This window comes from Myxine glutinosa, chromosome 9, assembly GCF_964187855.1.
Source record: "Myxine glutinosa chromosome 9, kmMyxGlut1.1, whole genome shotgun sequence".
Classification (NCBI taxonomy): Eukaryota; Metazoa; Chordata; class Myxini; order Myxiniformes; family Myxinidae; genus Myxine; species Myxine glutinosa.
Genome location: NC_136269.1, coordinates 82,635,968 through 82,660,238, shown reverse-complemented (window position 1 = coordinate 82,660,238; position 24,271 = coordinate 82,635,968). Strand labels below are relative to the sequence as shown.

The 24,271-nt window shown below is 38.3% G+C and overlaps 1 protein-coding gene and 2 long non-coding RNA genes across 4 annotated transcripts in view; 2 read left to right on the top strand and 1 right to left on the bottom strand.

Moving 5' to 3' along the window:
- Window positions 1-5,730, bottom strand: part of FA2H (fatty acid 2-hydroxylase) — a 121,522-nt gene extending 115,792 nt beyond the window's left edge. For both annotated transcript variants that reach the window (XM_068103143.2, XM_068103144.2), the window contains exon 1: window positions 5,410-5,730. In XM_068103143.2, the coding sequence (XP_067959244.2) occupies window positions 5,410-5,730 (321 nt within the window). The remainder of the gene's footprint in view (window positions 1-5,409) is intronic.
- Window positions 5,731-5,831: 101 nt separating this feature from the next.
- Window positions 5,832-24,271, top strand: part of LOC137417297 (uncharacterized) — a 72,412-nt gene continuing 53,972 nt past the window's right edge. The window contains exon 1 of the long non-coding RNA XR_010982411.2: window positions 5,832-5,970. This is a non-coding gene — a long non-coding RNA (uncharacterized LOC137417297). The remainder of the gene's footprint in view (window positions 5,971-24,271) is intronic.
- LOC137417299 (uncharacterized) overlaps window positions 6,022-24,271 on the top strand; it is a 65,867-nt gene continuing 47,617 nt past the window's right edge. Inside the window, exons 1-2 of the long non-coding RNA XR_010982413.1 lie at window positions 6,022-6,042; window positions 6,127-6,232. This is a non-coding gene — a long non-coding RNA (uncharacterized LOC137417299). The remainder of the gene's footprint in view (window positions 6,043-6,126; window positions 6,233-24,271) is intronic.

Below are 24,271 nucleotides of genomic sequence, written 5' to 3'. Positions count from 1 at the left end.
CCATAAGGCGCAAGGGCAAACTATGGAGAATGTGCTGGTCTACCTGGAGAAACCGGTCTTCCAGCATGGTCAGCTGTATGTGGCGCTCAGTCGAGGGAAGAGGAAAGAGAACGTGCGAGTTTATGTAAATGGAGGATCGTCGACAAAGAACATCGTCATCAGAAGTGTCCTCTGACAACAAAATCGTGGTAGTCCACGAGTCGCGTGTTTTTTCTTTAAAAAAAACAAAAAAAAAACGTGATCGGAGAGAAGGGCCGAAATCACGTGTCACAGGTAAGTGATTTAGAACGCTGGAGAGGTGAGCCTTATGGCTTACTGGCCCAAATAATCTCCCTGATGATGTCCAGCGTTCGCTTTAGTTCTATTCTCATATCTATTCAAACTGACATTGACCCACCGGGTCATGGGTCGTCTAGTATAATATATTACTTACAGTAATTCTTAAACACTTCCATGTTGGCTTAGATATTTGGTGAATGAATCTGACGTGTGGTATGTCTTTTGAAAGGTTGTTGCCCATACCTGGATCGATGATCCATGTGAAATGTTTTATTTGACAAGCTGTTTGAACTTGGTAAACTCTCAAGTTTCTCTTGAGTTGTAAATGATTAACTGTAATGCTTACATTGCCCACACTATGGCCGCTGATATTATCAGCAGCCTTCGTTTAAAGCCACCATCCCCTTGACCCCAGAATTTTGTTTCTTCTGTAAATCGTTCACTTGGGGGAAAGCCTTGCATCTTCTGTTTGTATGTTTAGAGAAATGACTTGACTTGCATGAATATTATGCAAAGTTTAAGTGAGAGCTCAATAAGGTAAGATACAATTGATGCAAAGATGGTGGTTCATATTAGATTTGAGTTTCTTATGGTTGTTGTTGTTTAAAGGTTTTAAATTGGATGTCTCATCCAATGGCATTAGTTTGTGGACGTTAAATATTCCATAGTGTCAGTCATGGAGGGTAGATGAGCTATCACCACTACTCTAAAGCATTTACAAATTCTTGCACTCATCCGGGTATCCTGCATCGGAATGGTGACCCATCCAGGATTATAACCTTAGCCAATAAACTTCTTTGGTAGAACCAACACTCTAAAGAGCATGGCACACATAAACGGCTAAAATATTTGTCTTTGCCATTTTACTGCTGGATTCCTCCTGATTTCCCTTAAATTTTGTAATTTGTTTTGACAAGGCATTTGCAATAAGTATAAATATTTTCCTGCTTTTAGTTATTGATTACACCATTGTATCCTGCTTTTTGAAGTGACAAGTTTCTTTACCTCGATTTATAAAAGTAATTTTGTTTAACACAGGTGTGAATGCAGTTACTTTCTTTCCGTGAGCAATCCTGACCCAACTTGCTTTTGTAAATAAAAGGTGTATAAATAAATTAATCCCAGGCTTTACCACCATTTTCTAGAGCAGCTGTTGCACCACCCATTCAAACACATTACATTAGTGCTTCATGTCTGTTGTTTGTGTTCATTATGACGTCCTTAAAAATAGTAAATTTCCTGATTGGAATGATTTTCAATTTTGTTTAACTGCCAGGCAGGCAGAGTAAAAAAATATTATCACACTCCTCTCTACACGTGTGATCAGGCTGAAGTAAGAGCCTCGATCATATGGTAAAAGGGCAGACTGGTCTTTCGATTAATGTTTCAATTTATGTTCAAAATATAACAATTTAAATAAGCTGTTCCTCTATCATAAACTGAAAAGATGGACGGACGGACAGACAGAAATGAACCAATTGCTTAAACCCACCCTTCGCTTCGTAGGGACAGGCTAACTAGAAAGTATCTGAAAATGCAAAACCCATGCACATTGTACATCCACTTTGTACTCAAAATAAAGTTGACGAAAACAACAGCTTGAAAGAAAATAAAAAATAATAACAATAAATAAAAAAAACATTAATTTGTGTTCTCCATATTCTCATAATAAATGTTTGTTGAAAATTTGATGACAAAAGTTCAAATCGTAAATAAAGAAACACAAAAGCAATTGCAAAACTCGCAGTCTTGGGACGTGTGGCAAATGGGCTCGTGAGGCTATTTTTACTTACTGTGATTTTGCCCTTTAACAATTAATTGGACCTAGTTATTAATAATTAGTCTCCTCCAGATTCTCAAAGGATTGCTGAAAGTTTGATGACAAAAGCTCAAATGGTAAAAATGCTATGGGTTGGACAGACATACTGACGCCAACACTGATACTGACACACAATTGCAAAACCCCGTCTCCAGCTGCTCGGCAGACGAGATGACGATTTTGATGTGCGATGGGTCTTGCGTTATATTGTGGACTTTCAAAACATGTTTTTCATATAAAGGTACAAATTGAGGACAGATTTGTCCATACGAATTGCTGGGCAATCTTTGTCGTTGGCATTTCTAATTCCTTTACATCCTCTTTTGACAAATTACCAAATTGAAACTGAGAATACTTTGGATCAAAGACAGAGGAAAAGCAGCAAAATGCTATTATCGACATTAAATTCTTTCAATTTCCTTAAAAGGTGAAATCTTTGGTTGGTGAAAGCAGCCAACAGTTGGGAATAATTGCTCCATTTCAATTTGCCATCCTTATGTGAGATTATCCATTCAAAAGCCAAAGCAATGCTTTGCACTCTTCATTAAGGGCAGTCATAAGAGGAAAAAAAAAAAAAATCTTCATCTATGAACAAAAAAATTCTTCATCATGGTCTCTCGTGCAAGAAATGTCAATATTTTAACCAGGTATCTCACTGTAATGGGTGCTGAATGGCATTGCTCATTTTATCTGAAACACGTGACCCTTAAAGTACTGCATTTTGTGATAAAATAAAAAAGAACAAATTTAATGTTGGAGAACATTTGAGAGCTCGCCAGAAAAGTAATTGTTGGAACAGCATTATCTGCAAGTTCTTGAATGCCTGAGATAAACAAGACAGAAGTTGAGATGACGGTCTACTGATGGCGGTCGATGACGGTCATGCATGGTATTCAGCATTGACTAATCTCTTTACATTGATAACTTCATAAATTATTCACCCGATGGTAACATTCAAACTATGCGAGACAGATTGCCAGTTTCCCAGCATTTTGCTGATAATGTGAGGAGGCCATTTGGCCCATCATACCTGTGCTGCACCAACCCTAGTATTGTCACCCATCCACACACGAGCCAATATTCCCATACCCCTCTATCTCCAATGCATCCAGGTACTTATCTAAATCCCATTAAAAAAACTTATCCACCTCTTTTGTCACTACTTGTGGAGACCATCGCATGCATTACCCCTAACTGACTGAAAGACCACTGCCTTAAAACTGTCCTAACTCTCATCTTCTTTACCCTCGAGCTATGGCCCCCTGATCCCAACACTGTCCGTGTCCACCCTGCTGAAAAACTTAACTTTACCTATCTTGTCCACACTGTTCATCATCTTGTACATCTCCATCGCATCCCCTCACAATCACCTCCTTTCCATTGTATAAAGTCTTGTCTCTGTCAAACGTTCCTTGTAGCTGAGTGCAGCTATCCCTGGAATCCATCTCGTAGGTCAACGTTATACCCACTCTATGGCAGCCATGTCCTCCCTCAGATGGGGTGACCAAAGTTGTACCCAATATTCAAGATGAGGCCTCACTGAATTCCTGTACACTGAACATTGTGCTGTTGGTTTGGTAGTTTAAAATGGCCATAATCACTAACATGATTCAACCATTCATTTCAACTCTCGTAACCGCAACTTACTATTTAGATGGCGAGCCAAATACGCGTGCCATCAAAACATTACACCGGTGAATGTCCAAACTGCGATTAAATCAAGCAGTTGTACATCACAAGACAAACAAACCAAGCACTTGGCACAAAAATGGTCTTCACCGGCCGAAAAGCATCAAGCTTGACAGCAATCATCAAAAGTAGATAAATAATTAAATAAATCAAACTTGGTGGATGTACATCACAACCATGATCACAAAAAGATCTACCATTTGGAGAAATCCATCCAAAAACTCAAGAACACAATATCATCATCAACTGTTGGTCTTGGAAGGCTTTGATACTCCTGCCAAACGATTCACCTGCTTTTGTGTACACTTTAGATATTTTGCACATCAAAGAGCATAAAAGTGGACCCGTTGTATACAGTACAAATGGTAAAATGTCAATTAAATTGAACAAATGTGTACCGATCGTAATTCTCCCCCATATGTTGTCATTCATCAAGGTCATTCCACACCTTAAGCAATGAACAAATGGTTGGAAAAAAAAGTGGACATCTTATTTGGCCGGTTAAGGTGGCTGGCTTAAGATCGCAAGGTCTTGTGTTCAAGCCCCTGTCAACCATTGAATCAACACCAGGTGGGTTGACCAATCCTTCCGAGGTCCGCAAAATGAGTACGGTACCAGCTTACTCGGATGAATGATCCACTCGAGTATCCTGCAGCGGAGTGGTGACCCGTCCAGGATAGTGCTCAATAGCCAAGAAACCGATTCAGCAGCCCTATGCATCTGAAGATGCAACAAGGAGTGGTCTTCATCAATATATCAATTGATGTTGAACACAGCATCCAATTTAATCTTGTGCATGGAAAGATGAGGATTGGGGGCATTAATATATTACATGCGCACAACGATGAGTGTTCTTCGGGTTGGGGACCGGGCCATATTAACCTTTTGAGGACTTGGCATAAAAATTTTTTTGTGGGTCTCCATATAGCAGAAATATATATATATAAAAAAAAAACATTTTTTTTTAATGTATCGCACTGTGTTGTGTACATGAATTATTATTTTTTTGGGTGTTATGAGCCTGTGAGTGTGGGTTCAGAGACACCATTGTAAACCCAGTGTTGCCTGGGGTTGAGGTGGGAGGAGGTGGGAGGAGGTGGGGCGGGGGCGGGGGTGGGGGGGGGGGGGGTAAAATAAATGAATAAATAAATAAAATAATACTTATTGAAAGAAAATGAAGGGGATAGAAGGGGAAAAAAGTTTTGGAAAGATGGGAGTACGACGAGAAAGGGGAGAAGCACGTGTATACGTGGGTAGCGGTACAAACATTCAACTATCTGTCATTTGTGTACGTAATAAGTATACAGTACCAAAAGAAAAAGGAAAAAAAAGCAATGAGTTACGTCCGAGTACGTACGTCGGGTGCAGTACGACGCACAGGACGAAACCCCAATATCGCATTTGAAAAGTGACAACTGAGTTTGCTACTAATAACTGCAAGGAATAAAAACAAATAAACAAAAAGGACATAATTTCCTACATCATGGCTGAACATTCCATTATTTCCATTCGCAGACAAACGATCATTCCAAAGCGATGGTCCAGCGGTGCTAAAATTAAGTTGTTTAAACCTCGAACAAGCGCCGAGAAAATGTCCCGGTAAGGTGAAGCGAGTCGCTCACCTGCAGATCCAAGCAGTGACCGTGCGGCTCCGAGCCGGACTCCAGGTGTCCGATGCGGTACTGCGAGAGCCAGCGGTACGCGTTGTCCGAGTGTCGGTGCGGATCGCCGCGCATCGCCGAGCTCACGTCGGTACCCGCGTACCGCAGGAGCACCGACTCCCCGCCCGGGTGCGTGCGTACGAACCTGGTCACGTCGTACACAGAGCCCTCGTGAACGACCCAGCACGAGTCCGGAGTGCAATGCCGAGCGATCTCTGTGGCCGTGTACCTGCGCGGCGGCTCCGCTTCCGTGACACCGTCGGCAGACACCACTGAACTCATGATTGTGATCGGGCTCGCTTTAGTTGTTTTCTCGTTCGCATACAACGGCCACACACCTGGGCACGTCGGTTTGTTCGTGCAAAGCTCCAGCACACGAGCAGTGCGATAACAGGTACGGCTGCCTACGTCAGAAGGGGGCGCCCAGGTGTACGCCAGAAAGGACCGGGCGGTGAGGGAGGTGTGAATCAACCCTCACGATGCAAAACTCCTGTTCACGTATATTCTTCTTCTTCATTTCTGGTACATATATACCCGTTTTGTTGGTAGGCTAACTGTCAGTCTGTCACCTTACAATCGCTGCAACATTTAAAGGTATTTAATGACGGCCCACCAAGCAATTCAATTCACTGCATTGTTATGATTGGTTAAAGTAACTATGTTATGCGTCCTCGGTAGATTTGTGCTATCGACCGATAGCTATCGATGGATCCATCGTTCGTGCAGGCATCGGAAGATGGCGCAGGCATCGATCGATCGCACTCTATCAATAGAGACTAGAGTGGTAGGTAGGATTACATCCGACACCAGACAAACATTACACTGAGACGAAGACATGGCACGAAAAAGGAAGAAAAAAATTAGAACTAGAACGGCACTCAGTAGAGAGCATACCTCCACCTGGTTGGCCATATGACTCAATGTTGAAGAATCAATTAAAAAAATTAATTTCATCTCAAATCCGAATCCATATTCAGATCTTCACCAAAATTGAATCGATTCTGCCTTGTCAAACACACAACCTGTCCAACAGGTTTCGTCCAAATCCATCCATAACTTTTTGAGATATCCTGCTATGTATTGCTTTTGGCCCTTTCTCTCAATGGTGAAGAATCACTTAATAAATTAAATAATTCTCAAATCCGAACCCATATTCAGATCTTCACCAACATCGAATCGATTCTTCCTTGTCACACACACAACCTGTCCAACGAGTTTCGTCCATAACCATCCTTAACTTTTTGAGATATCCTGCTATGTATTGTTTTTGGCCCTATCTCCCAATGGTGAAGAATCACTTACAAAATTAAATAAATCTTATATCCGAATCCATATTCAGATCTTCACCAAAATCGAATATATTTGTCCTTGTCAGACACTTAACCGCTCCACCAAGTTTCGTCCAAATCAGTCCACAACTTTTTGAGATAGCCTGCTATGTATCGTTTTTGGCCCTTTCTCTCAATGGTCAAGAATATACCTGGTGTTGGCTTAGCAGTTAGGGTGCCAGCTTGGGATCCTAGGATCCTGGGTTTGAATCCTGGTCGATCACTGAATTAACGCCAGGGGGGTTGACTCAGCCTGTCATCCTTCTGAGGTCGGCAAAATTGAGTACAGGTTCACTGGTAATTCCCTGTGTGTCGCAAGAGGTGACTAACAGGGTTGTTGGCAGGAATGACAACCGGCCATAAAACATTGCTTCAAAAAAAAAAGGGGGCCATGGTGCCCAAAAAAGGCCAACCCCTGCTCTTTGGGGAAAAATGGCCTCTGAAGGTTTGTTTTTTTTCCCAATGGTGAAGAATCACTTAAAATTATAGTAGCCGGATCCGAATCCGGATCTTCCTCAAAATCTAATCATTTCGTCCTTGTCACATACACTACCTCTCTGCCAAATTTCGTCTGAATCCATCCACAACTTTTTGAGATATTTTGTTCACAAACAAACAGACAGACAAACAGATGAAAAATCGGTCAGAGACCGATTCGGTACGAGGACTTGCCGGAATGTACTTTTTTTTTTGATTTGCCAACCAATCCCCGCCATCACGGTCATCTCCAACGCACAATCCCACGAGATATGCGGAAAGGACGAACCAAAACCAATTATCTTCTTTTTGATTCGTATATAAACATCATTAAAGGTAAATAATGACCTCGGCCAAAGTTCAAACGACGTGAGTAGTGTATATATGTTGCTTCTGGGACACTCTCATTTTCCCATTGACTTACATGTTAATTTTTCCCCTCCCTCATTGCCCCTAAACACCTCTATTTCTCTCACCCTGTTCTTTACGAACCTTCTAACCTTTTGACATGTTATCCTTATTCATTAGACCACTTAAACAATGGTCCTTCTGTGTGAACCTGTGATCCTTCTGACCTTATGGACCTTTTAACCTTTTACTCTTAATATCATCTGGTGAATCATCTTTGACCCACTCAAACAACGACCCTACAAATATTTGTTTATGCGTGGGAAATAATTTAATTATCTTGCCACTCCCTTCACCATCTAATATATTAACAAAAAAGATGTTTGAGTTTGGTTCTTTATTAAGATATTTTAACTGAGCTAAGATAAAATGGTAAACCTCCCTCAATGTTCTTGTTTGAGCGCCTCCAGTGCCACACACTTTTTGGTAGGCTCTGCCCACTTTTTGTTAAGCTCCGTCCACTTTTTGGTAAGCCACGCCCACTTCTTGTTAAGCCACGCCCACCTTTTTACTAAGCACCGCCCACTTTTTGTTAAACCACGCCCACTTTTTTGCTAAGCCCAGCCCACTTTTGCTAAGCCCCACCCACTTTTGCTAAGCCCCACCCACTTTATAAACTCTTTAGCATTGTATCATTTCCAGGTAATACATTACATCATTTTCAGGGAATTCCCATCACATCATTTCCAGTTAAGACACGCCCAGGGAATTTCCACAGGAAATGACACACCCAGTCCTTATAAAAGGCACCGACCACACAGGCTTTTTCAAACACGCTTTCTGCTTCACTTGAGAATGGACTACTATGCCGAAATGGAATGGGATAACTTTGCTATTCCTTGGAGTCCTACTACCTGTGTAGAACTCAACCTTCAGATTGATGAACTGGACTCGAACCTCTTATCAATGGAGGTAAGTTTGTTTATTTATTTATTTATTTATTTATTTAATTAGTTATTAATTTAATTATTTATTTTAATTTTTTTTTTTTTTAGATGAGACTCGTGTAAGAGTTAACAAAGTTTATTTTAATATTCATAGAGCTTGATTTATACAAATAAAAATATTGTATTAAATTAATACATTGTTATTTTCTTTCACAGGAAATTGTATCTGAGATACGAAATGAAAATTCTGCTTTTAACACAACTTGGGATGAAGTTATTTTTTTGTTTGAAGACATTTTGAACAACCAAGACCCCCAGAACGAGTTCTACCTTGATGACCCAGCCAAAGAGTTATACCTTGGAGATCCACAAAATCCTGAAAAAGAGTTTTACCATGATGATACTTGTTGTGAGTTATCAAAACAAAACCCACTGAACAAGTTCTACCTTGATGAGCCAGAATACAAGTCATACATTGGAGACCCACAAATTTCTGAAAATTGGGAAAGGGGAGTTCTCCCTGATGGTCCGCAGTTATACTATGTGAGACTTATCACGGAAACCCCCAATATTTCTGAAAATTGTGGTTCTACCTTGGGGACTTGGAAAGATGGTTATATTTTTGGAGACTCGGAATGGGGGTTTTGTTTTGATGACTCGGAATGTGATACCTATCTTGGAGGCTCAACAGGAATGTGGTTATACCTTGGGAACTTGGAAAGTTGGTTTTATTTTGGAGACTCTACCTGTGGGGTTCCTCTTGGAGACTCTTTGGATTCCAAAGCAATGAACAATGTTCTTTATTTAATGACGCTTGATTTAAGCAATATCAAGAAAGTTCGAGGAAGAAAATGCTGGAAAATTCTTTCTTCCCATTTCTACTTCTTCAAACTTGAAAGCCTTGAAAGACAGAATTGGAGGAAGAGGAAAAAAAAAAAAAAAAAAACGTATTTAAAAAAAGAAGAAAAGAAAGATTATGTTATGGTTTGGGTGGGATTTTGAATGTGAGGGTTAGGGATGGGGTTGGGTTAGGGATGGGGTTGGGTTAGGGTTGGGATTTTGAATGTGAGGGTTAGGGTTGGGGTTGGGTTAGGGATGGGATTGGGTTAGGGTTGGGCTTTTGAATGTGAGGGTTAGGGATGGGTTGGGTTAGGGATGGGGTTGGGTTAGGGTTGGGTTAGGGATGGGGTTGGGTTAGGGATGGGATTGGGTATGGGATTGGGTTGGGTTAGGGATGGGGTTGGGTTAGGGATGGGGTTGGGTTAGGGATGGGTTGGGTTAGGGATGGGGTTGGGTTAGGGATGGGTTTGGGTTAGGGATGGGTTTGGGTTAGGGATGGGGTTGGGTTAGGGATGGGGTTGGGTTCGGGTTTGTATATTATTATGACTCACTCACACATACACACACACAGAAAAGTTAAGCCCCAACTGGAAAGTTGAGGGATTCTGTGTTTGGGGTTCACAGATTTAAAAACGTATCCCCATTATACACACACAAAAGTTAAGCCCCAACTAAAAAGTTGTGGGATTCTGTGTTTGGGGTTCACAGATTTAAAAACGTATCCCCATTATACACACACAAAAGTTAAGCCCCAACTAAAAAGTTGTGGGATTCTGTGTTTGGGGTTCACAGATTTAAAAACGTATCCCCATTACATTTTATTTATTTATTTATTATTTTCAAGGGTATTAGCTGCTTACTTGTGTTTTTTGTAATCCTTGCGAGTAAAATGAACCCAAGATTTCTTCTCCATTTAAATCATATAATTTGTAGGTCCAAGGGTTTGTAGCCATTACATCAACGATTTTAAATAATTCATTAGTCCATCTCTTTGTATAACCTTTCTCAAAATGGCTTTTCCATTTGTATATTCTTACAATATCACCAACTTTGAACTTGGGCTTTCTCAAATTAATCTCCTTTTCATATTCTAATTTTGTAAATGTTTCTGATGGTTTTGATTTTGTTGATGAATGAACTGTATTATTGTAATTATCTACAATATCCTGAATTAAATACACCCATTTTTGAGAACCGAGTTGTGTGAATTTTTTATATAATTTCTCTTTTAAAGTACGATTAAAATGCTCAATAACAACTGCCTTTCCTTCATTAAAGGTGCTGTATAATTTAATACCCTTCCCCTTAAGAAATTTCATGAATATTTTGTTATAGAACTCTGTTCCCTCATCAGTCCATAACTTCTTTGGTTTCCTTTTATCCCGATCAAATATTAGCTTAAAGGCTAACATTAAAGTATCACCCCTTTTATTTTTTAAAGGGACAATCCAGGCAAATCTACTCCTCAAATCAATAACGGTTAAAGCATACCTGTATCCCCTGTCATTATTCAATTCAATTAAATCAGCGGACCATATGTGGTCGGTGTATTTAGAATAAACCTTCCTTCTTTTAAACTTTGTGATTATAGGTTTGTGTAATTCTTCAGCCAAACGCTCCTCAGTCTTGATGACATCATTAGAGCCTAATAGTTTTTTGAGGAATAACCAAGACCAAGTTTCAATTTAGCATTTATCAAATTTCTCACAATAAACCTATCAACTTTCTCTCTCAACGTTGGATTTTGTATCAAAGACAAATTATACAACATTTCGCTGTCGGCTTTATGTTTTTCAGTCAACGTAGTGGTTTTCCCATAAGCAATATCATGCTTCATACACACTTCGTCAACCCTATTTGTAGGTTTAGACCAAGGTTTAGGATTGTCAGCCTCATCTAATCTTTTATCCAAGTTTGTTCCTGGACCACAGAAAGAATACCCTGGAAGGTGTAATTCCCCTGGAATTCCAGTTGTTGTAAATTTACTTCCTGACAGAAACTTTTGTATGTCTCCTCCTCTTTTAGGAGAGATGAATTGGCACTTTTTAGAGCCACATACTTGACATATTCCTTTTTGATAAACTCTATTATTTTTAGCTTTAACATAAGAGATATTTTTAGATTTAGTTTTCTTTTTACATTTGAGACAATAACTCATATTTATTTATCAGAAAAATTCCGACAGAGTATCAAAACCTTTTTGGTTTTCAACATATACATTTCAATCTTGATTTTTAAAACATAAAGAATCCTAAGGAATGCCTTCACTCTCTCCTCCATTTATTTACAAATAAAACTAACTAAAGTCAATTACACCGACATCATCAATCACATAATCTTTTCCTTCTTCTTCTTCTTCTTCACCACTTTCTCGTTTAAATCTCCTCCCTGAAATTGAAGACATTGACGTTGTTATTTTTGAAACCATTATCTTCATAAGAGTTGTTAATTCTTTAATTTCCTCTTCGGTGCGTTGAGATTGATTTATTTGCTGTAATACACTCAATCTTTTATGAATCTCACTGATTTCCATCTTTTTATATTTTTCCTCCCTCTCTCTTTGCTCCCTTTCCTCCCTTTCCTCCCTCTCCTCCTTCTCCTTTTTCTCCCTCTCCTCCTTCTTCTTTTTCTCTCTTTCCTCCTTCTCCCTTTTCTCTCCTTCCTCCTTCTCCTTTTTCTCCCTCTCCTCCTTTTTCTCCCTCTCCTCCTTCTCCTCCCTCTCCCTTTCCTTCTTCTCCTTTTTCTTTCTTTCCTCCTTCTCTTCTTCAACTCCTTCCTCATCCCTTGCTACCCTTGAGTTTGAACCCCAAAGAATATTATACATATACTCATCTGGATTTTGAGATATTCTTGTATCTATAATTATTTTTCTCATAATAGGATACCAATAAGATTTGTTGACGATTTCTAAAAGAGTTTTATATTTCATAACTTTGAGAAGTTCATTTTTATTTAATACTTTAAACAAGTCTCTATTTGTGGGTTTAACAATATCAGTATAAGGCCAGTTTTTTATGACAAAATTCCCATGTATATCCTCCAAATCATAAGGTATGTAATACCGAGCACCCTTTTCTTGTAGGTATCCTTGAATACAAAAATTATAATTATCTTGTAGTCTTCTTCCTGCCATTTATGTATCAGAAATATATGTGAGATTAATATTATGACAGGTAATACCACCCCATCTTCCCACTACCAAATTGGTTTGTATTCCTTGGCTTTCTATCCTTATCTCATGACCTTCCTGAACTTCCGCTTCCGGTCCGGTCTGGTGAGGACGCTGGCGTTACTTGTTCGCCGCTTCTCCGACTGGGCCATTGTACATAGTTTGCTTTTCTGGTGGTCGTGGCGGATTTTTGACCGTTGGGTCTGCCCTCTGCTCGGTCCCGGCTCTGCTCCTGGCTTCGCCTGCCCGGCTCCTCCACTGTTTCCTCAGGCCCGCTCCCGTTGTTTGTGGCCGTTGTTTGCGGCGGTGGCTGTTTGCCGCTGTGGTCTTGATTAGCGGCTGCAGTCGTTTGCCGCTGCGTTTGCCGCTGCGTTCGCCGCTTTGCCTCCTCGACCTTGGCCTCGTACTCGTCCCTTCGCTCCTGCCTGGCATGGCTCTGAGGTACTCCGCCGCAAGGCTTCTTCTGCTCAATACCCGCTCCACCCCATCATGCATCTCTGCCATCAAATCAAATGGACTCCTCCGACGACCCAGGTACATTCACCGTGGCTCCGGTCGTAAGTTTGTTTATTTGCAATCAGATCACTCCATCCCCGTCCTCTGGTCGGCTCAGCGCACTCTCACTCTTCGTCCCAGCGCACCTGGTCACAGCAACCCACACGATCGCACCTCCTGCCTACGAACCCTGGCTAAATCACCTGAATTCATCCCTGCTGTTCAAAACAACATCAAGCTCACCCTGTTCAACACCCGGTCCCTCAACAACAAATGCCTCATCCTGAACGAATACATCCTGGATAACAAACTGGACTTTCTCTGTCTCACCGAAACCTGGCAACAACCTCTGGACTACTACACACTTAACCTCACCACACCCAATGGATATTCCTACGTCAATAAACCACGCTCGGAGGGCCGAGGTGGTGGAATTGCCGTTATCCACCGTCAAGACATCAAGACCAACCTCATCTCCATCTCATCTGCTCCATCATTTGAACACCTGGCTTTAAAACTCTCTGGTCACACGCAGTCAGTCATGGCTGTCGTCTACCGCCCTCCCAAACCACACCCATCATTCCTGTCTGACTTCTCCTACTTTCTGACCCAGCTATGTTCCCTCTCCCCCTCAATCCTCCTCCTTGGTGATTTCAATATCCACATGGACTCCACTGACTCCACAATAACCACTGACTTCACTGATTTACTCACCTGCTTTAACCTCACTCAACATGTCGACTTTCCTACCCATATCCGTGGTCACATTTTGGACCTTGTCTGCTCCACTGGATTAAGTTTGCACCATCTCTATGGCTCCGACCTCACCCTCTCTGACCACTTAGCCATCACTCTGACCATCAACATCCCCGCCCCAACACCAAGGCATTATCGCACAATCAACTTCCGTAAGCTAAATGCTCTTTCACCTACCTCATTCTCATCCACCCTCTCTGAAAAAATGTCCACTTCTCCCTTCATTGACGTCCACACCCCTTCCGACCTCACTGACTACTACAACCACACTCTCTCCTCCTGCCTTGACCAGCTTGCACCTGTAAAAACCAAAACAGTTTCTTTCACCCATTCTGCTCCCTGGTTTACCCCTGAACTCCACCTGATGAAAACTCGTGCTCGCCAACTTGAAAGACTCCGCAATAAAACGGGTCTCACAGTTCACTCCCAAGCCTACAAGGACCACATACAACACTACAAAGATGCCCTCTCCCGCGCCCGCTCTGCCTACTACTCTCAAATTATCCACTCTGGCTCCGGAAACCCAAAAGCACTCTTCTCGACAATAAACAAACTCCTCCGCCCCCTGAACACCACCACCCAGTCATTCACAGTGGACAACTGCATCTCCTTCCTCTCTTTCTTCCAACGCAAAATTGACAACATCTACAACAGCTTGACCACCGCCGCACCCGCTCCCCCTCCAACCACCTGCCCCCCCTTGTCCTGCCATCCCCTGTCTCGGTTCTCCCCAATCTCCCCTACTGACCTCTCTGAACTCCTCATAGGAATGAAAACTGCCACCTGCACTCTTGACCCCATCCCCTCCAGCTTTGTCAAAGCCTCCCTCCCTGCTCTCTCTCCACTTATCATTGCAACAATAAACTCCTCCCTGTCTACAGGCATCGTCCCACCTTCCCTCAAAATTGCTGCTGTTACCCCCATTCTAAAAAAACCTGGTCTAAACCCTGACACCCTAAACAACTTCAGACCCATCTCCAACCTACCCTTTCTGTCAAAAGTTTTGGAACGCGCTGTAGCCACTCAACTCAAACATCATCTCTCTGCCAATAACCTGTATGAAACATTCCAATCCGGATTCCGCTCCAACCACAGTACTGAAACTGCTCTCCTCAAAATCACCAACGACCTTCTCCTCTCCTCTGACGCTGGCAACCTCAACATTCTCGTCCTCCTCGACCTCAGCACTGCCTTTGACACCATCGATCACACTATCCTCCTCACCCGACTTGAATCCACCTTTAACGTTACCGGCACTGCCCTCTCTTGGATTAAATCATACCTCTCTGACAGATGCCAGTTCATCTCCATCAATAACTGCAAATCCCCCACTGCTCCCCTCCCCCAAGGTGTCCCCCAAGGTTCAGTTCTTGGCCCCCTCCTCTTCATCCTTTACCTGTCCCCGCTCGGTCACTTAATCCGCCGTCATGGTCTCCAATTCCACTGCTTCGCCGATGACATCCAGCTTTTCATCTCCACCAAGTCCGTCTCCACCGACACCCACTCTATCCTGACAAACTGCATCACTGAAATAAAATCCTGGCTTCAAATCAACTTCCTCAAGCTTAACTGTGATAAATCTGAAATAATCATCATTGGCCCAAAAACGCTCACAAAATCGACCCATAACTTTGCCCTCAACATCGACGGTATCCCAGTATCCACCTCCCCTCACATCCGGAATCTTGGCGTCATCTTTGACCAAACCCTTTCCTTCGACAAATACACTAAACAGATCACAAAGTCAGCCTTCTTTCACCTGAAAAACATTGCCCGTCTCCGCTCATCCCTCTCCTCCACGGCTGCAGAAACCCTCATCCACGCCTTCATCACCTCCCGTCTGGACTACTGCAATAGCCTCCTCTATGGTTCCCCCTCAAAAATCACCAATAAACTCCAATACATTCAGAACTCCGCTGCCCGTCTACTCACCCATTCCCGGACCCGTGACCACATCACCCCCGTCCTTTACAAGCTTCACTGGCTCCCCATCCCCCAGAGAATCCAGTACAAAATCCTCCTCTTGACATACAAAGCCCTCCATAACCTGGCCCCATCCTACCTGGCTGACCTCCTCTCCAGACACACTCCCACCCGCAACCTCCGCTCTGCTGGTACCAACCTCCTGACCCCCTCCATCCGGACCAAATTCAGATCCTGGGGGGACAGGGCCTTCTCCATCGCTGCTCCCACCCTCTGGAACTCACTACCTCACACCATCAGAGACTCCTCCTCACTCACCACATTCAAAACATCACTAAAGACCAACCTGTTCAACACTGCATTCAACATTCAACCCACAGCATTTAACCCCTGACTATCTCTTCTCCTTCTCCCTCCTTTTGCTTTAAATATTTCCCTATTGATTCTTGTCTTTTTGCAATTGTTGTTTTCATGTATTGTTATGCATTATGTTTGCCACTCTGTCAAAGCGCCTTTGGGCTTCTGGAAAAGCGCTATACAAAATAAATGAATTATTATTATTATTATTCCTTCTTTGTCATGCTAACCATCGCTATACTATCATATATTTTTCTTTTCTTAAAACCATGTATTTGTTGTTTATTAATTGTACTTCCACATAAATCCTTATCCTCACCAAGTGGATAATATTCTTCTTTACGAGACTGATTAAAATCATGTAGGTCTTCTATGTTTATTGAAAAAGACCAATTATACCCTAAATCAGGCATATCATACCCCCATTTATTAATTCGCATATTAACTATATGTCCTTCTTTATAAAATTCAATTGTAAGCAGGTAGTTAAATTCAATGAGGAAAGGTGTATGGTCAGTATAACCAGGTGTTGTGGTTGTAAATTTTACTTGTTTAACAAAACGTGCTGTTTTCTTTAAAAATATATATTGTGATAAATCACTTAATCTAATTAAGTCATTCGCATCTGTAGGGTTTGGATAATTGATTAATTTATAAGTATTCTTCATATTAATATTTTTACTTACACTATATTTTTGTCGTTCAGCCTGTGCCTTTGTATAATAATTTGATAAATCAATATTAGATTAAAAATGATATCATAAAAATTTTCATTATTGTTGAGTTGAAATAATACATATAAACATAATTGACCACAACATTTAGAATTAATTTCTTGAACTTGAAATGTTTGATAAACACCATTCTGTAAGAATTGTATTACTTCAACAGGTGGTGGCATACCATAACTATCAAAATAATATTTATCCTGACTATTATGAATACAAACCCAATGAGAACCATTCTGTGTGTCTAAATTCATAATAATATTCTTTGTATTCTTATTTATATGTATTAATTCATCTCTCATACAAATAACCACATTATCAATTTTTAGTGTTTTACAATACTTAGCTAGTTCTATATTTGACGTTGTATTCTTTCCAAATTGTTTAAACCATTTATCCATTTATTTATGAGAAAGATACAATCCATTACCCCGTTTAGTTAGTTTAACACCCACTTGAGCGATAGAGGAAAGCATATCTCCAACCAACAATCTAGCTTTATCAGGTAGACTTTCAAGTTTTTGAGCAAAATCTACAATTACACCACTTCCACTAATTTGTTTCTCCAACTCCTTGTTATGTCTTTCCAATTCTTTTTGAGCTTTTAGTTGTGCCTTCCTTTCGTTAGCAGTTTTTACCGCTGCTGAAATACCACCAGTCAATGCTCCCGCCGCACTTAAACCAGCAAATAAAGGAATTAGAAATGGGAGAAATCCTCCTCTTGACTCGTCTGTCTATTGAATATTTCTTTAACATAGGTTTCGTCATTTTAATTTTAAGTGATCCAACATCATTTAGTGTTTTTACTTGTGTGTGTGTGAGTAAAACATCAATTCTTACAGCTCCTTTTCTTTGAATTGTATTAACATTAATAATACAAGGCTTTTGATTTTGAATACAAGATGTTAATTTATTAAGATTGATTTGATTAACATATACCCCAACCATTTATTTATGAGAAAAAACCTATGTGATATTAATCATAACACCATTATCTGTATTAATCTGTAATTCTGTTTCCTCCAAAAGCAAACAATATGCATTAACCTCTTCACTCTCCCCTCTTTCAATGTATAGAGAAGTATCCACTCGATTAGACTTTATAGTTTCCTTTTGAGAACTCAGGTCAATTGCATAGATTGTATAAAGTTTTTGAAACGCAACCATATCCAAAATAGGATCATTATTACCATTACTTTCACACACCTTTTGGTAGGACTTGTAGGCTTCCGCATAATCATTTTTTTCCCAATCAATTTCCAATCTATCTCGCGGATAAAATGTGCCATCAAGAGAAACCCGAAGTTGTTTCACCTTAGCATTACCACTCAGGGCATTATTCCTATTAGTACCGTCCTCTCCATCTGGTTTTTAAAAAATGAGCCAGAGGTATCGTGGCTTTCCTTGAAGAACACCCAAATTCCAAGTGTAGGTAGTGTGTTCCAGTTTAACGTGTTGACATCTTCTTTTAAGGTATGATACATTTAGCGGTTTCTTTGAGTTAAGTCTTCTATTTAACATCTCTTCCGTTTTAAGATTAGGAGTATATTCACTGATATACCAACACAAATCATTAATAACAAATTTATTATTTTCTCCAAAAGCATTTTCAACCCCAAAAAGCAATCTATTTACATTATCATTCCTTTGTAGTTGAAATCTAATTTTAAGCCCATACAAAACTTTATCATAATCACAAAATCCAAATATACCTTTCAGAGGTACTGCTACGGTAAAACTATTCTCAGCTTTTGCGTCATCATTATACATTGACTTCCTTTGACTATAACCAGGGTCTGCGTTTGTACCCGTTGACATATCAGGAATAAAACCTTCAACAGCTCCCTTACCCATTCTATCACTAAACGAATATAGTGTAAATTTCATCATTTCAGATGTAGCAGAGACATAATCAACCGCTTCAACCTCTTGTGTTCCAATATACAGGCGGACACTGTCAAACATTTTCCAGAAGAAATCATTTACAAGTGTAGCATTAGTATTATTCGCAGCCTTAGTGAATTTAAATTTACACAGCAAGAAACTATCAGCTATATTCAAGTAAGTTTGTTGATTATTTATTTCAAAACTTTTTGTTCCGTTTGAATTCCAGTCTGTTCCTGTTATAGCATTTACCTTAAAATAGTCTTCCTTTTTCGTGGAGTTTGAAATGATAATTGTATCATCCAAATCATAGATACTATCAATCGCTTCCATACTTGTATTTATATTGTATTAAAATCGTTGAAACCCTGACCCAAGTATTTTAATGATTTTTTGTCGTTCTTGAGAAGATAGTTGAGTTTTACCTTTTTTTATTTCTTTGATTGCTTGTAATTTATGAGACTCCTTTTGAGCATCTTTTATACTCTTTATAGCACCCGCAACGGAGCCCACGGCAGAAGCAGTTGAACCAATTAGGTCTTTATGTTTAAGGATGGTTGAACCAATACCCATTAGAGTATCAATTATCCCATCTCCTTTATTTCGAAATTGATGACCTACACCTCGTTGTCTCTTAGGTTTATAGTATCCTCTACCCACATACCTTGTATCGTATGGTGAAAGGTACATGCCCTCCCCTGTAATTATTTTATATTTTCCCAACTCGTGTTTTCTCACAATAACCATTATTTATTTATTGAAAAACTTCACGTAGGTGAATTCTGATGGATATAATTTCATCATTAAAGGATATCATACGATTATCTTGGTCGGTTATCCTAAAATTTACTCTGTATATGGTTTTTCCTGACACAGGTAAATAGACAAGATTTTTTGGTTCCATATTAAATTTATAACCAATCGGGGTTGAGTATGCACTGAATGAAAATATTGTATTTGTTCTTATTCCATCGTTATAAGCACCATCAATCAAATCACAATGAATTAATACTGAATTTATACCGGAGGATATTTGGATAGCATTATCACTGTAAAACGTCCCGTTATTTTCAATCTTTTTTGAAGAGAAACCCAATAGCTCTCTAAACGAATTTTCAATCGTGAAATCAACTTTATAATTATTTTTAAGTTTAATAGTTGATTTTGAAGTGTGTTTTTGAATATCTATTACAATATTTTTTGGTTCATCACCTTTTTCTTTCATAAGGCGAGAGACTTCTGAAGATATTTGAGAAATCTCGTAAGCTCCAGGTGAAACGGTTATAGTTTTATATCCACTTCCTGGATTATAACTAAACTTGTTGTTTTTCTCTGTGATATTAAACAAGGTATTATAAGTTTCCATCGACAATAAAGATGCCTCATATGAGGTAAGGGGGTCAAGTTGTAGTGGGTAAGGGAATGAAGCTGTGTAATCGCTCGTTGTGAAATTAAAACTAAGAATTGTGCTTCTCATCTTATTTAATATCTAATAAAATATCTTTGTATTGACATTTATTAATTATTTTCATATTCATCAACTGATCTAAAATGGCTGAGGATTCATTAAAACAATTGTTGTTTCCAGCCTTCTTACTACCTAACAACAATAATAGCCTATTAACTAATTGTGATGGGTCATTTGGAAGAAAACTAACACCCGAACCAAGCTTACTTAAAGCATCAATAATATGTTTCTCCTTCTCATTCTTCTTACTTTTACCAGCAACAGAAACTCCATAATCAAGTGCATTTAGCAACTCAATATATACCCTTTCTTCCTCTCTTTCCATATCAAGTGGTTCCTCAAAATATTTTGAACCGCTGAATCCGGGGTTTGTTAGGAGAAACATTAATCTTGGAGTTAATTTAACATTTGGTTGAGTAGAACTCAAGAACATCAATTCATCATTAAATATCAATACCTTTTCTTTCACAAGATGGAACACTGCTGGTTCTTCTGTTGGAATGAGACCTGCTCTGGTTTTTGAATCTGCCAAATATTCATTGTTTTGAAGAGCTTCCACTACATAATTAGGGGGTTGATTTACCTCCTCAAGTTTCTGAAATAATTCTTCATCATTATATTCTAATTTTCCAAGTTCTTGTTTTGTTATCTGACTAAAATCTTTGAGCATTTGAAGTTTTTTCGGAGTAAATTCTACCGTGGGAACTGTAGGGTGTTGAGTTTTTAAAAGCGGTTAAAAAAATTTCTCTTGTTTTCTTTCAAAGGCTTCTTCACCAGTTAGTTTCTGTCTCCGTTTCTTCTTTATCTCTTCCTGTTGCTTTACAACTTTTGAAACCAACTCTTGATGTTCTTTAAACTTTCTTACTCTTTCTTCGGTATTCATTTTCTGTATTTATTTATTGAAAAATATCATTTAATGAATTGTAAAGGTCAATGGGAAAATTTTCCTTTTCTTTGTCATTATAGTAAATGTGTTGAAATAAATCCTTTTCTTTAAATATTTCATCAAATTCTTTATTGGTATTAATACGAGTTGTTATTTCTTCTTCACTAATACTTGTATCTCTGCTTTTCATACGTTTGCGTTGAGTCTCCTCATCGATATCAAAACCGAATGATAAAATCTTAACTCCATCACCACACAATTGTTTAATAATTTGTCTCATTCCTTCAGGATTAGTTTCTAAAATCCCAAGACCATTAGATTTTACTTTATTTAACTCACTCTTACAATGTGAATATTTTGTAGAACCAAGAGAGACCTCCTCAAATATTTGACCTTCGTTCCTCAATCGCATATGTTCCTCCATTGAAATGTAGTAATAATCTTTCCCTTCTACTTCTCCTGGTCGCTTTGCTCTGGTTGTAGTACTCACAAAACGAATCATAGGGTGTTTTTAAAAAAAACTTACAATCTTTTCATTTTTACTATTCAAGAGTTTAGATTTATGAAAGTTCTTTCCTGAAGCACATTTACCCACAAGATTAATAATAATAGTTATCATTTATATATGTAATTATGTTTAAAATAAAAATACATCCTTTAATATCTCATCTTGTTTCACAACAATATATTTATATTTTTCAATCGTGTTTCATATAATTTTCAAATTCTTTTTTACTACATAACGTAGAGCAATTATCTCTCCAAAAATTATTTACATCTATTGAATTTAACTTAAATAAAATAAAAGTATTGGCATTGTTTCTTATTGAGCGTCGAGGGAGTTGAAAATATGATTGACTAAGATATATACAATTACAAGAAGAATGTCTCCCTCTTGTATAGTAGCTATCCATTACTGTTTGGTTTCTCTCATTAACACAATCATCAAAGATGACGAGGTTCTTTTTTGATTTATCTAAATCTTGAGGTGAAGGTATATCATCCGTATTATCACTGAGAATACAAGTTATGGGTTTTGGTTTCGATTTTGATTTCTGTGTATCACAAAATAATTGTATTATATCTTCAATATTATAATCATTTAGTTTGTTTTGAAGTTTAAATAAACCGATAATGTCTTCCTTTTTAAGACCTGCATTAAAACCCTGTGAGAGTAGTTGATACTCGGGTTGAAAACTAGACTTTGTAAAAATTATTAAATTATCATAATCTAAAAAATTAGGACCAAGGAGCATCTTTAAAAGTAAACAGGTTTTTCCACATCTGCTTGAACCAACTATTAGACATCTCAATGAATTTGGAATGTTTTTATGGTTATTAAATTTTATCTTATTTTCCCAAACGGGTAAAAAATCATTCATTTATATATTTGGAAAACAAGTCATCTAACTTTTTTTGAGCTATTTTAGAAACTCTATATTTTATCCTGAGTTCGGGTTTAATTTCAAAATAATTCATTATTTTATTTATATAGTATCTTGTATTAACATTTCCATTAAAATTATTTTGAATAATAAATATCATTAAACCCTTATACATTTCCTCAATACAAATAGTCTCTTCCCTTGAAAGAAATGGTGTATTATCATCACAATACTTAACATTCATCTCTCTTATTAATCTTGTAAAGTAATTCATTTTTGGTTCTAATTTAAAAGAGTTATATATATTTTTATATTTTTTATTATCATTAATTAAAATTAAAACACAGAAAATACATTGTTTATATGAACCCTCATTATTAAGCCCTATTCTATCACAAGCCGGACAATTCTCTAACTTATCATATGGAGAGTCTGGAAATTCTAAATATCCTTCAGAACTTATCATATTTATATGGTAAATTTTTACTTAAACTAAACACAAGTTTATTCATTAATAAATACAATGTTTCAAAGCACAAAAGACAAATTTCAATCAATCTCTACTTCGGTGAAAGATATAGAAAAATATGTCAAAGATGTTAAATTGAACAAAGATAAATATGGAAATTTTTGGGTAAAACCAGTTATGGAAAATAACATGAGCCCCTCTATTTCATTTAAAGGAAGAGCTCTAACTATACCTGGAAAGACATCCATTAAAGTAAATCTAACAAAAGTTTCTCCTCTACTCCTGGCAATTTATTCAAAGCTTGAAAAAGTGATTGACCACGATACTTTGAAAAAGAATGATAAGACCATCAACAATACTCGTGGAGAAATTTGTATTTACTTTAATAATCCAAAGGGTGTAGATCTAAGTAAAATGAATGATGTTAATATTTCTGGTGAAATGTCATTTCGTTCTATGATAGTTAGAGATTATTTAAAGATAACTTTTGATATTAAAAATGTAGAGATTGAATCCGTTAATGAAAGAAAGTATATTGGTATAGATGGAAAGGTTTTTTCTGCTAATTAAATATGAGTCATTACAGCAGTGAAGATTTTACTATTTCATTGAACTCGGACGATAGTGATGATAGTATTTCAATGAACTCGGACGATGGTGATGATAGTATTTCATTGAACACAGATGATAGTTATGATACTAATAGTTTGTGCTCAAATGATAGTTATGAGAGTAGCTTTATTGATGACTCTGAGTATGATTCTGAGTATTCATGTGATAGTTATGACTTAGATGATTCTGAGTGAAAAAGTGTTTTAGTTTAAGCACAGCGATATATATAAAACGGAGCTGTAAAGCTCAAAAGTGTTTTATTTTAAGCACAGCGATATATATAAAACGGAGCTGTAAAGCTCAAAAGTGTTTTATTTTAAGCACAGTGATATATATAAAACACCACGTTTTCTCACGCTATAAATATGGTTTATTGTGATACTTGCGAGAAGGAAGTAAAATATTATAAACAACATATTCTCACCGCAAAACATACATACAACATTCTTAACAAACTTTCCCCTCTTCCACCTAAAACAAAACATTGTAAGGTCTGTAAAACAACCATCCTCAAGAAGGGGTTTAAAGCCCATCTTAAAACTAACAAACACTTGTCAAAATTGTTTACTATTAAAAACTCTGATGGTGCATTCAAAGGACATATTAAAATAAGAGTCTTTAACTTCAAACCTCCTGAACCAGAGTCTATAGTTGATGCTGTAGAAATAGTTAAACCTGCTGTTCAAATGTTGATTGAAAAAACACTAAAAGAAATGAAACCACTTAAATTTTATATGGGAGTAAAATTAGA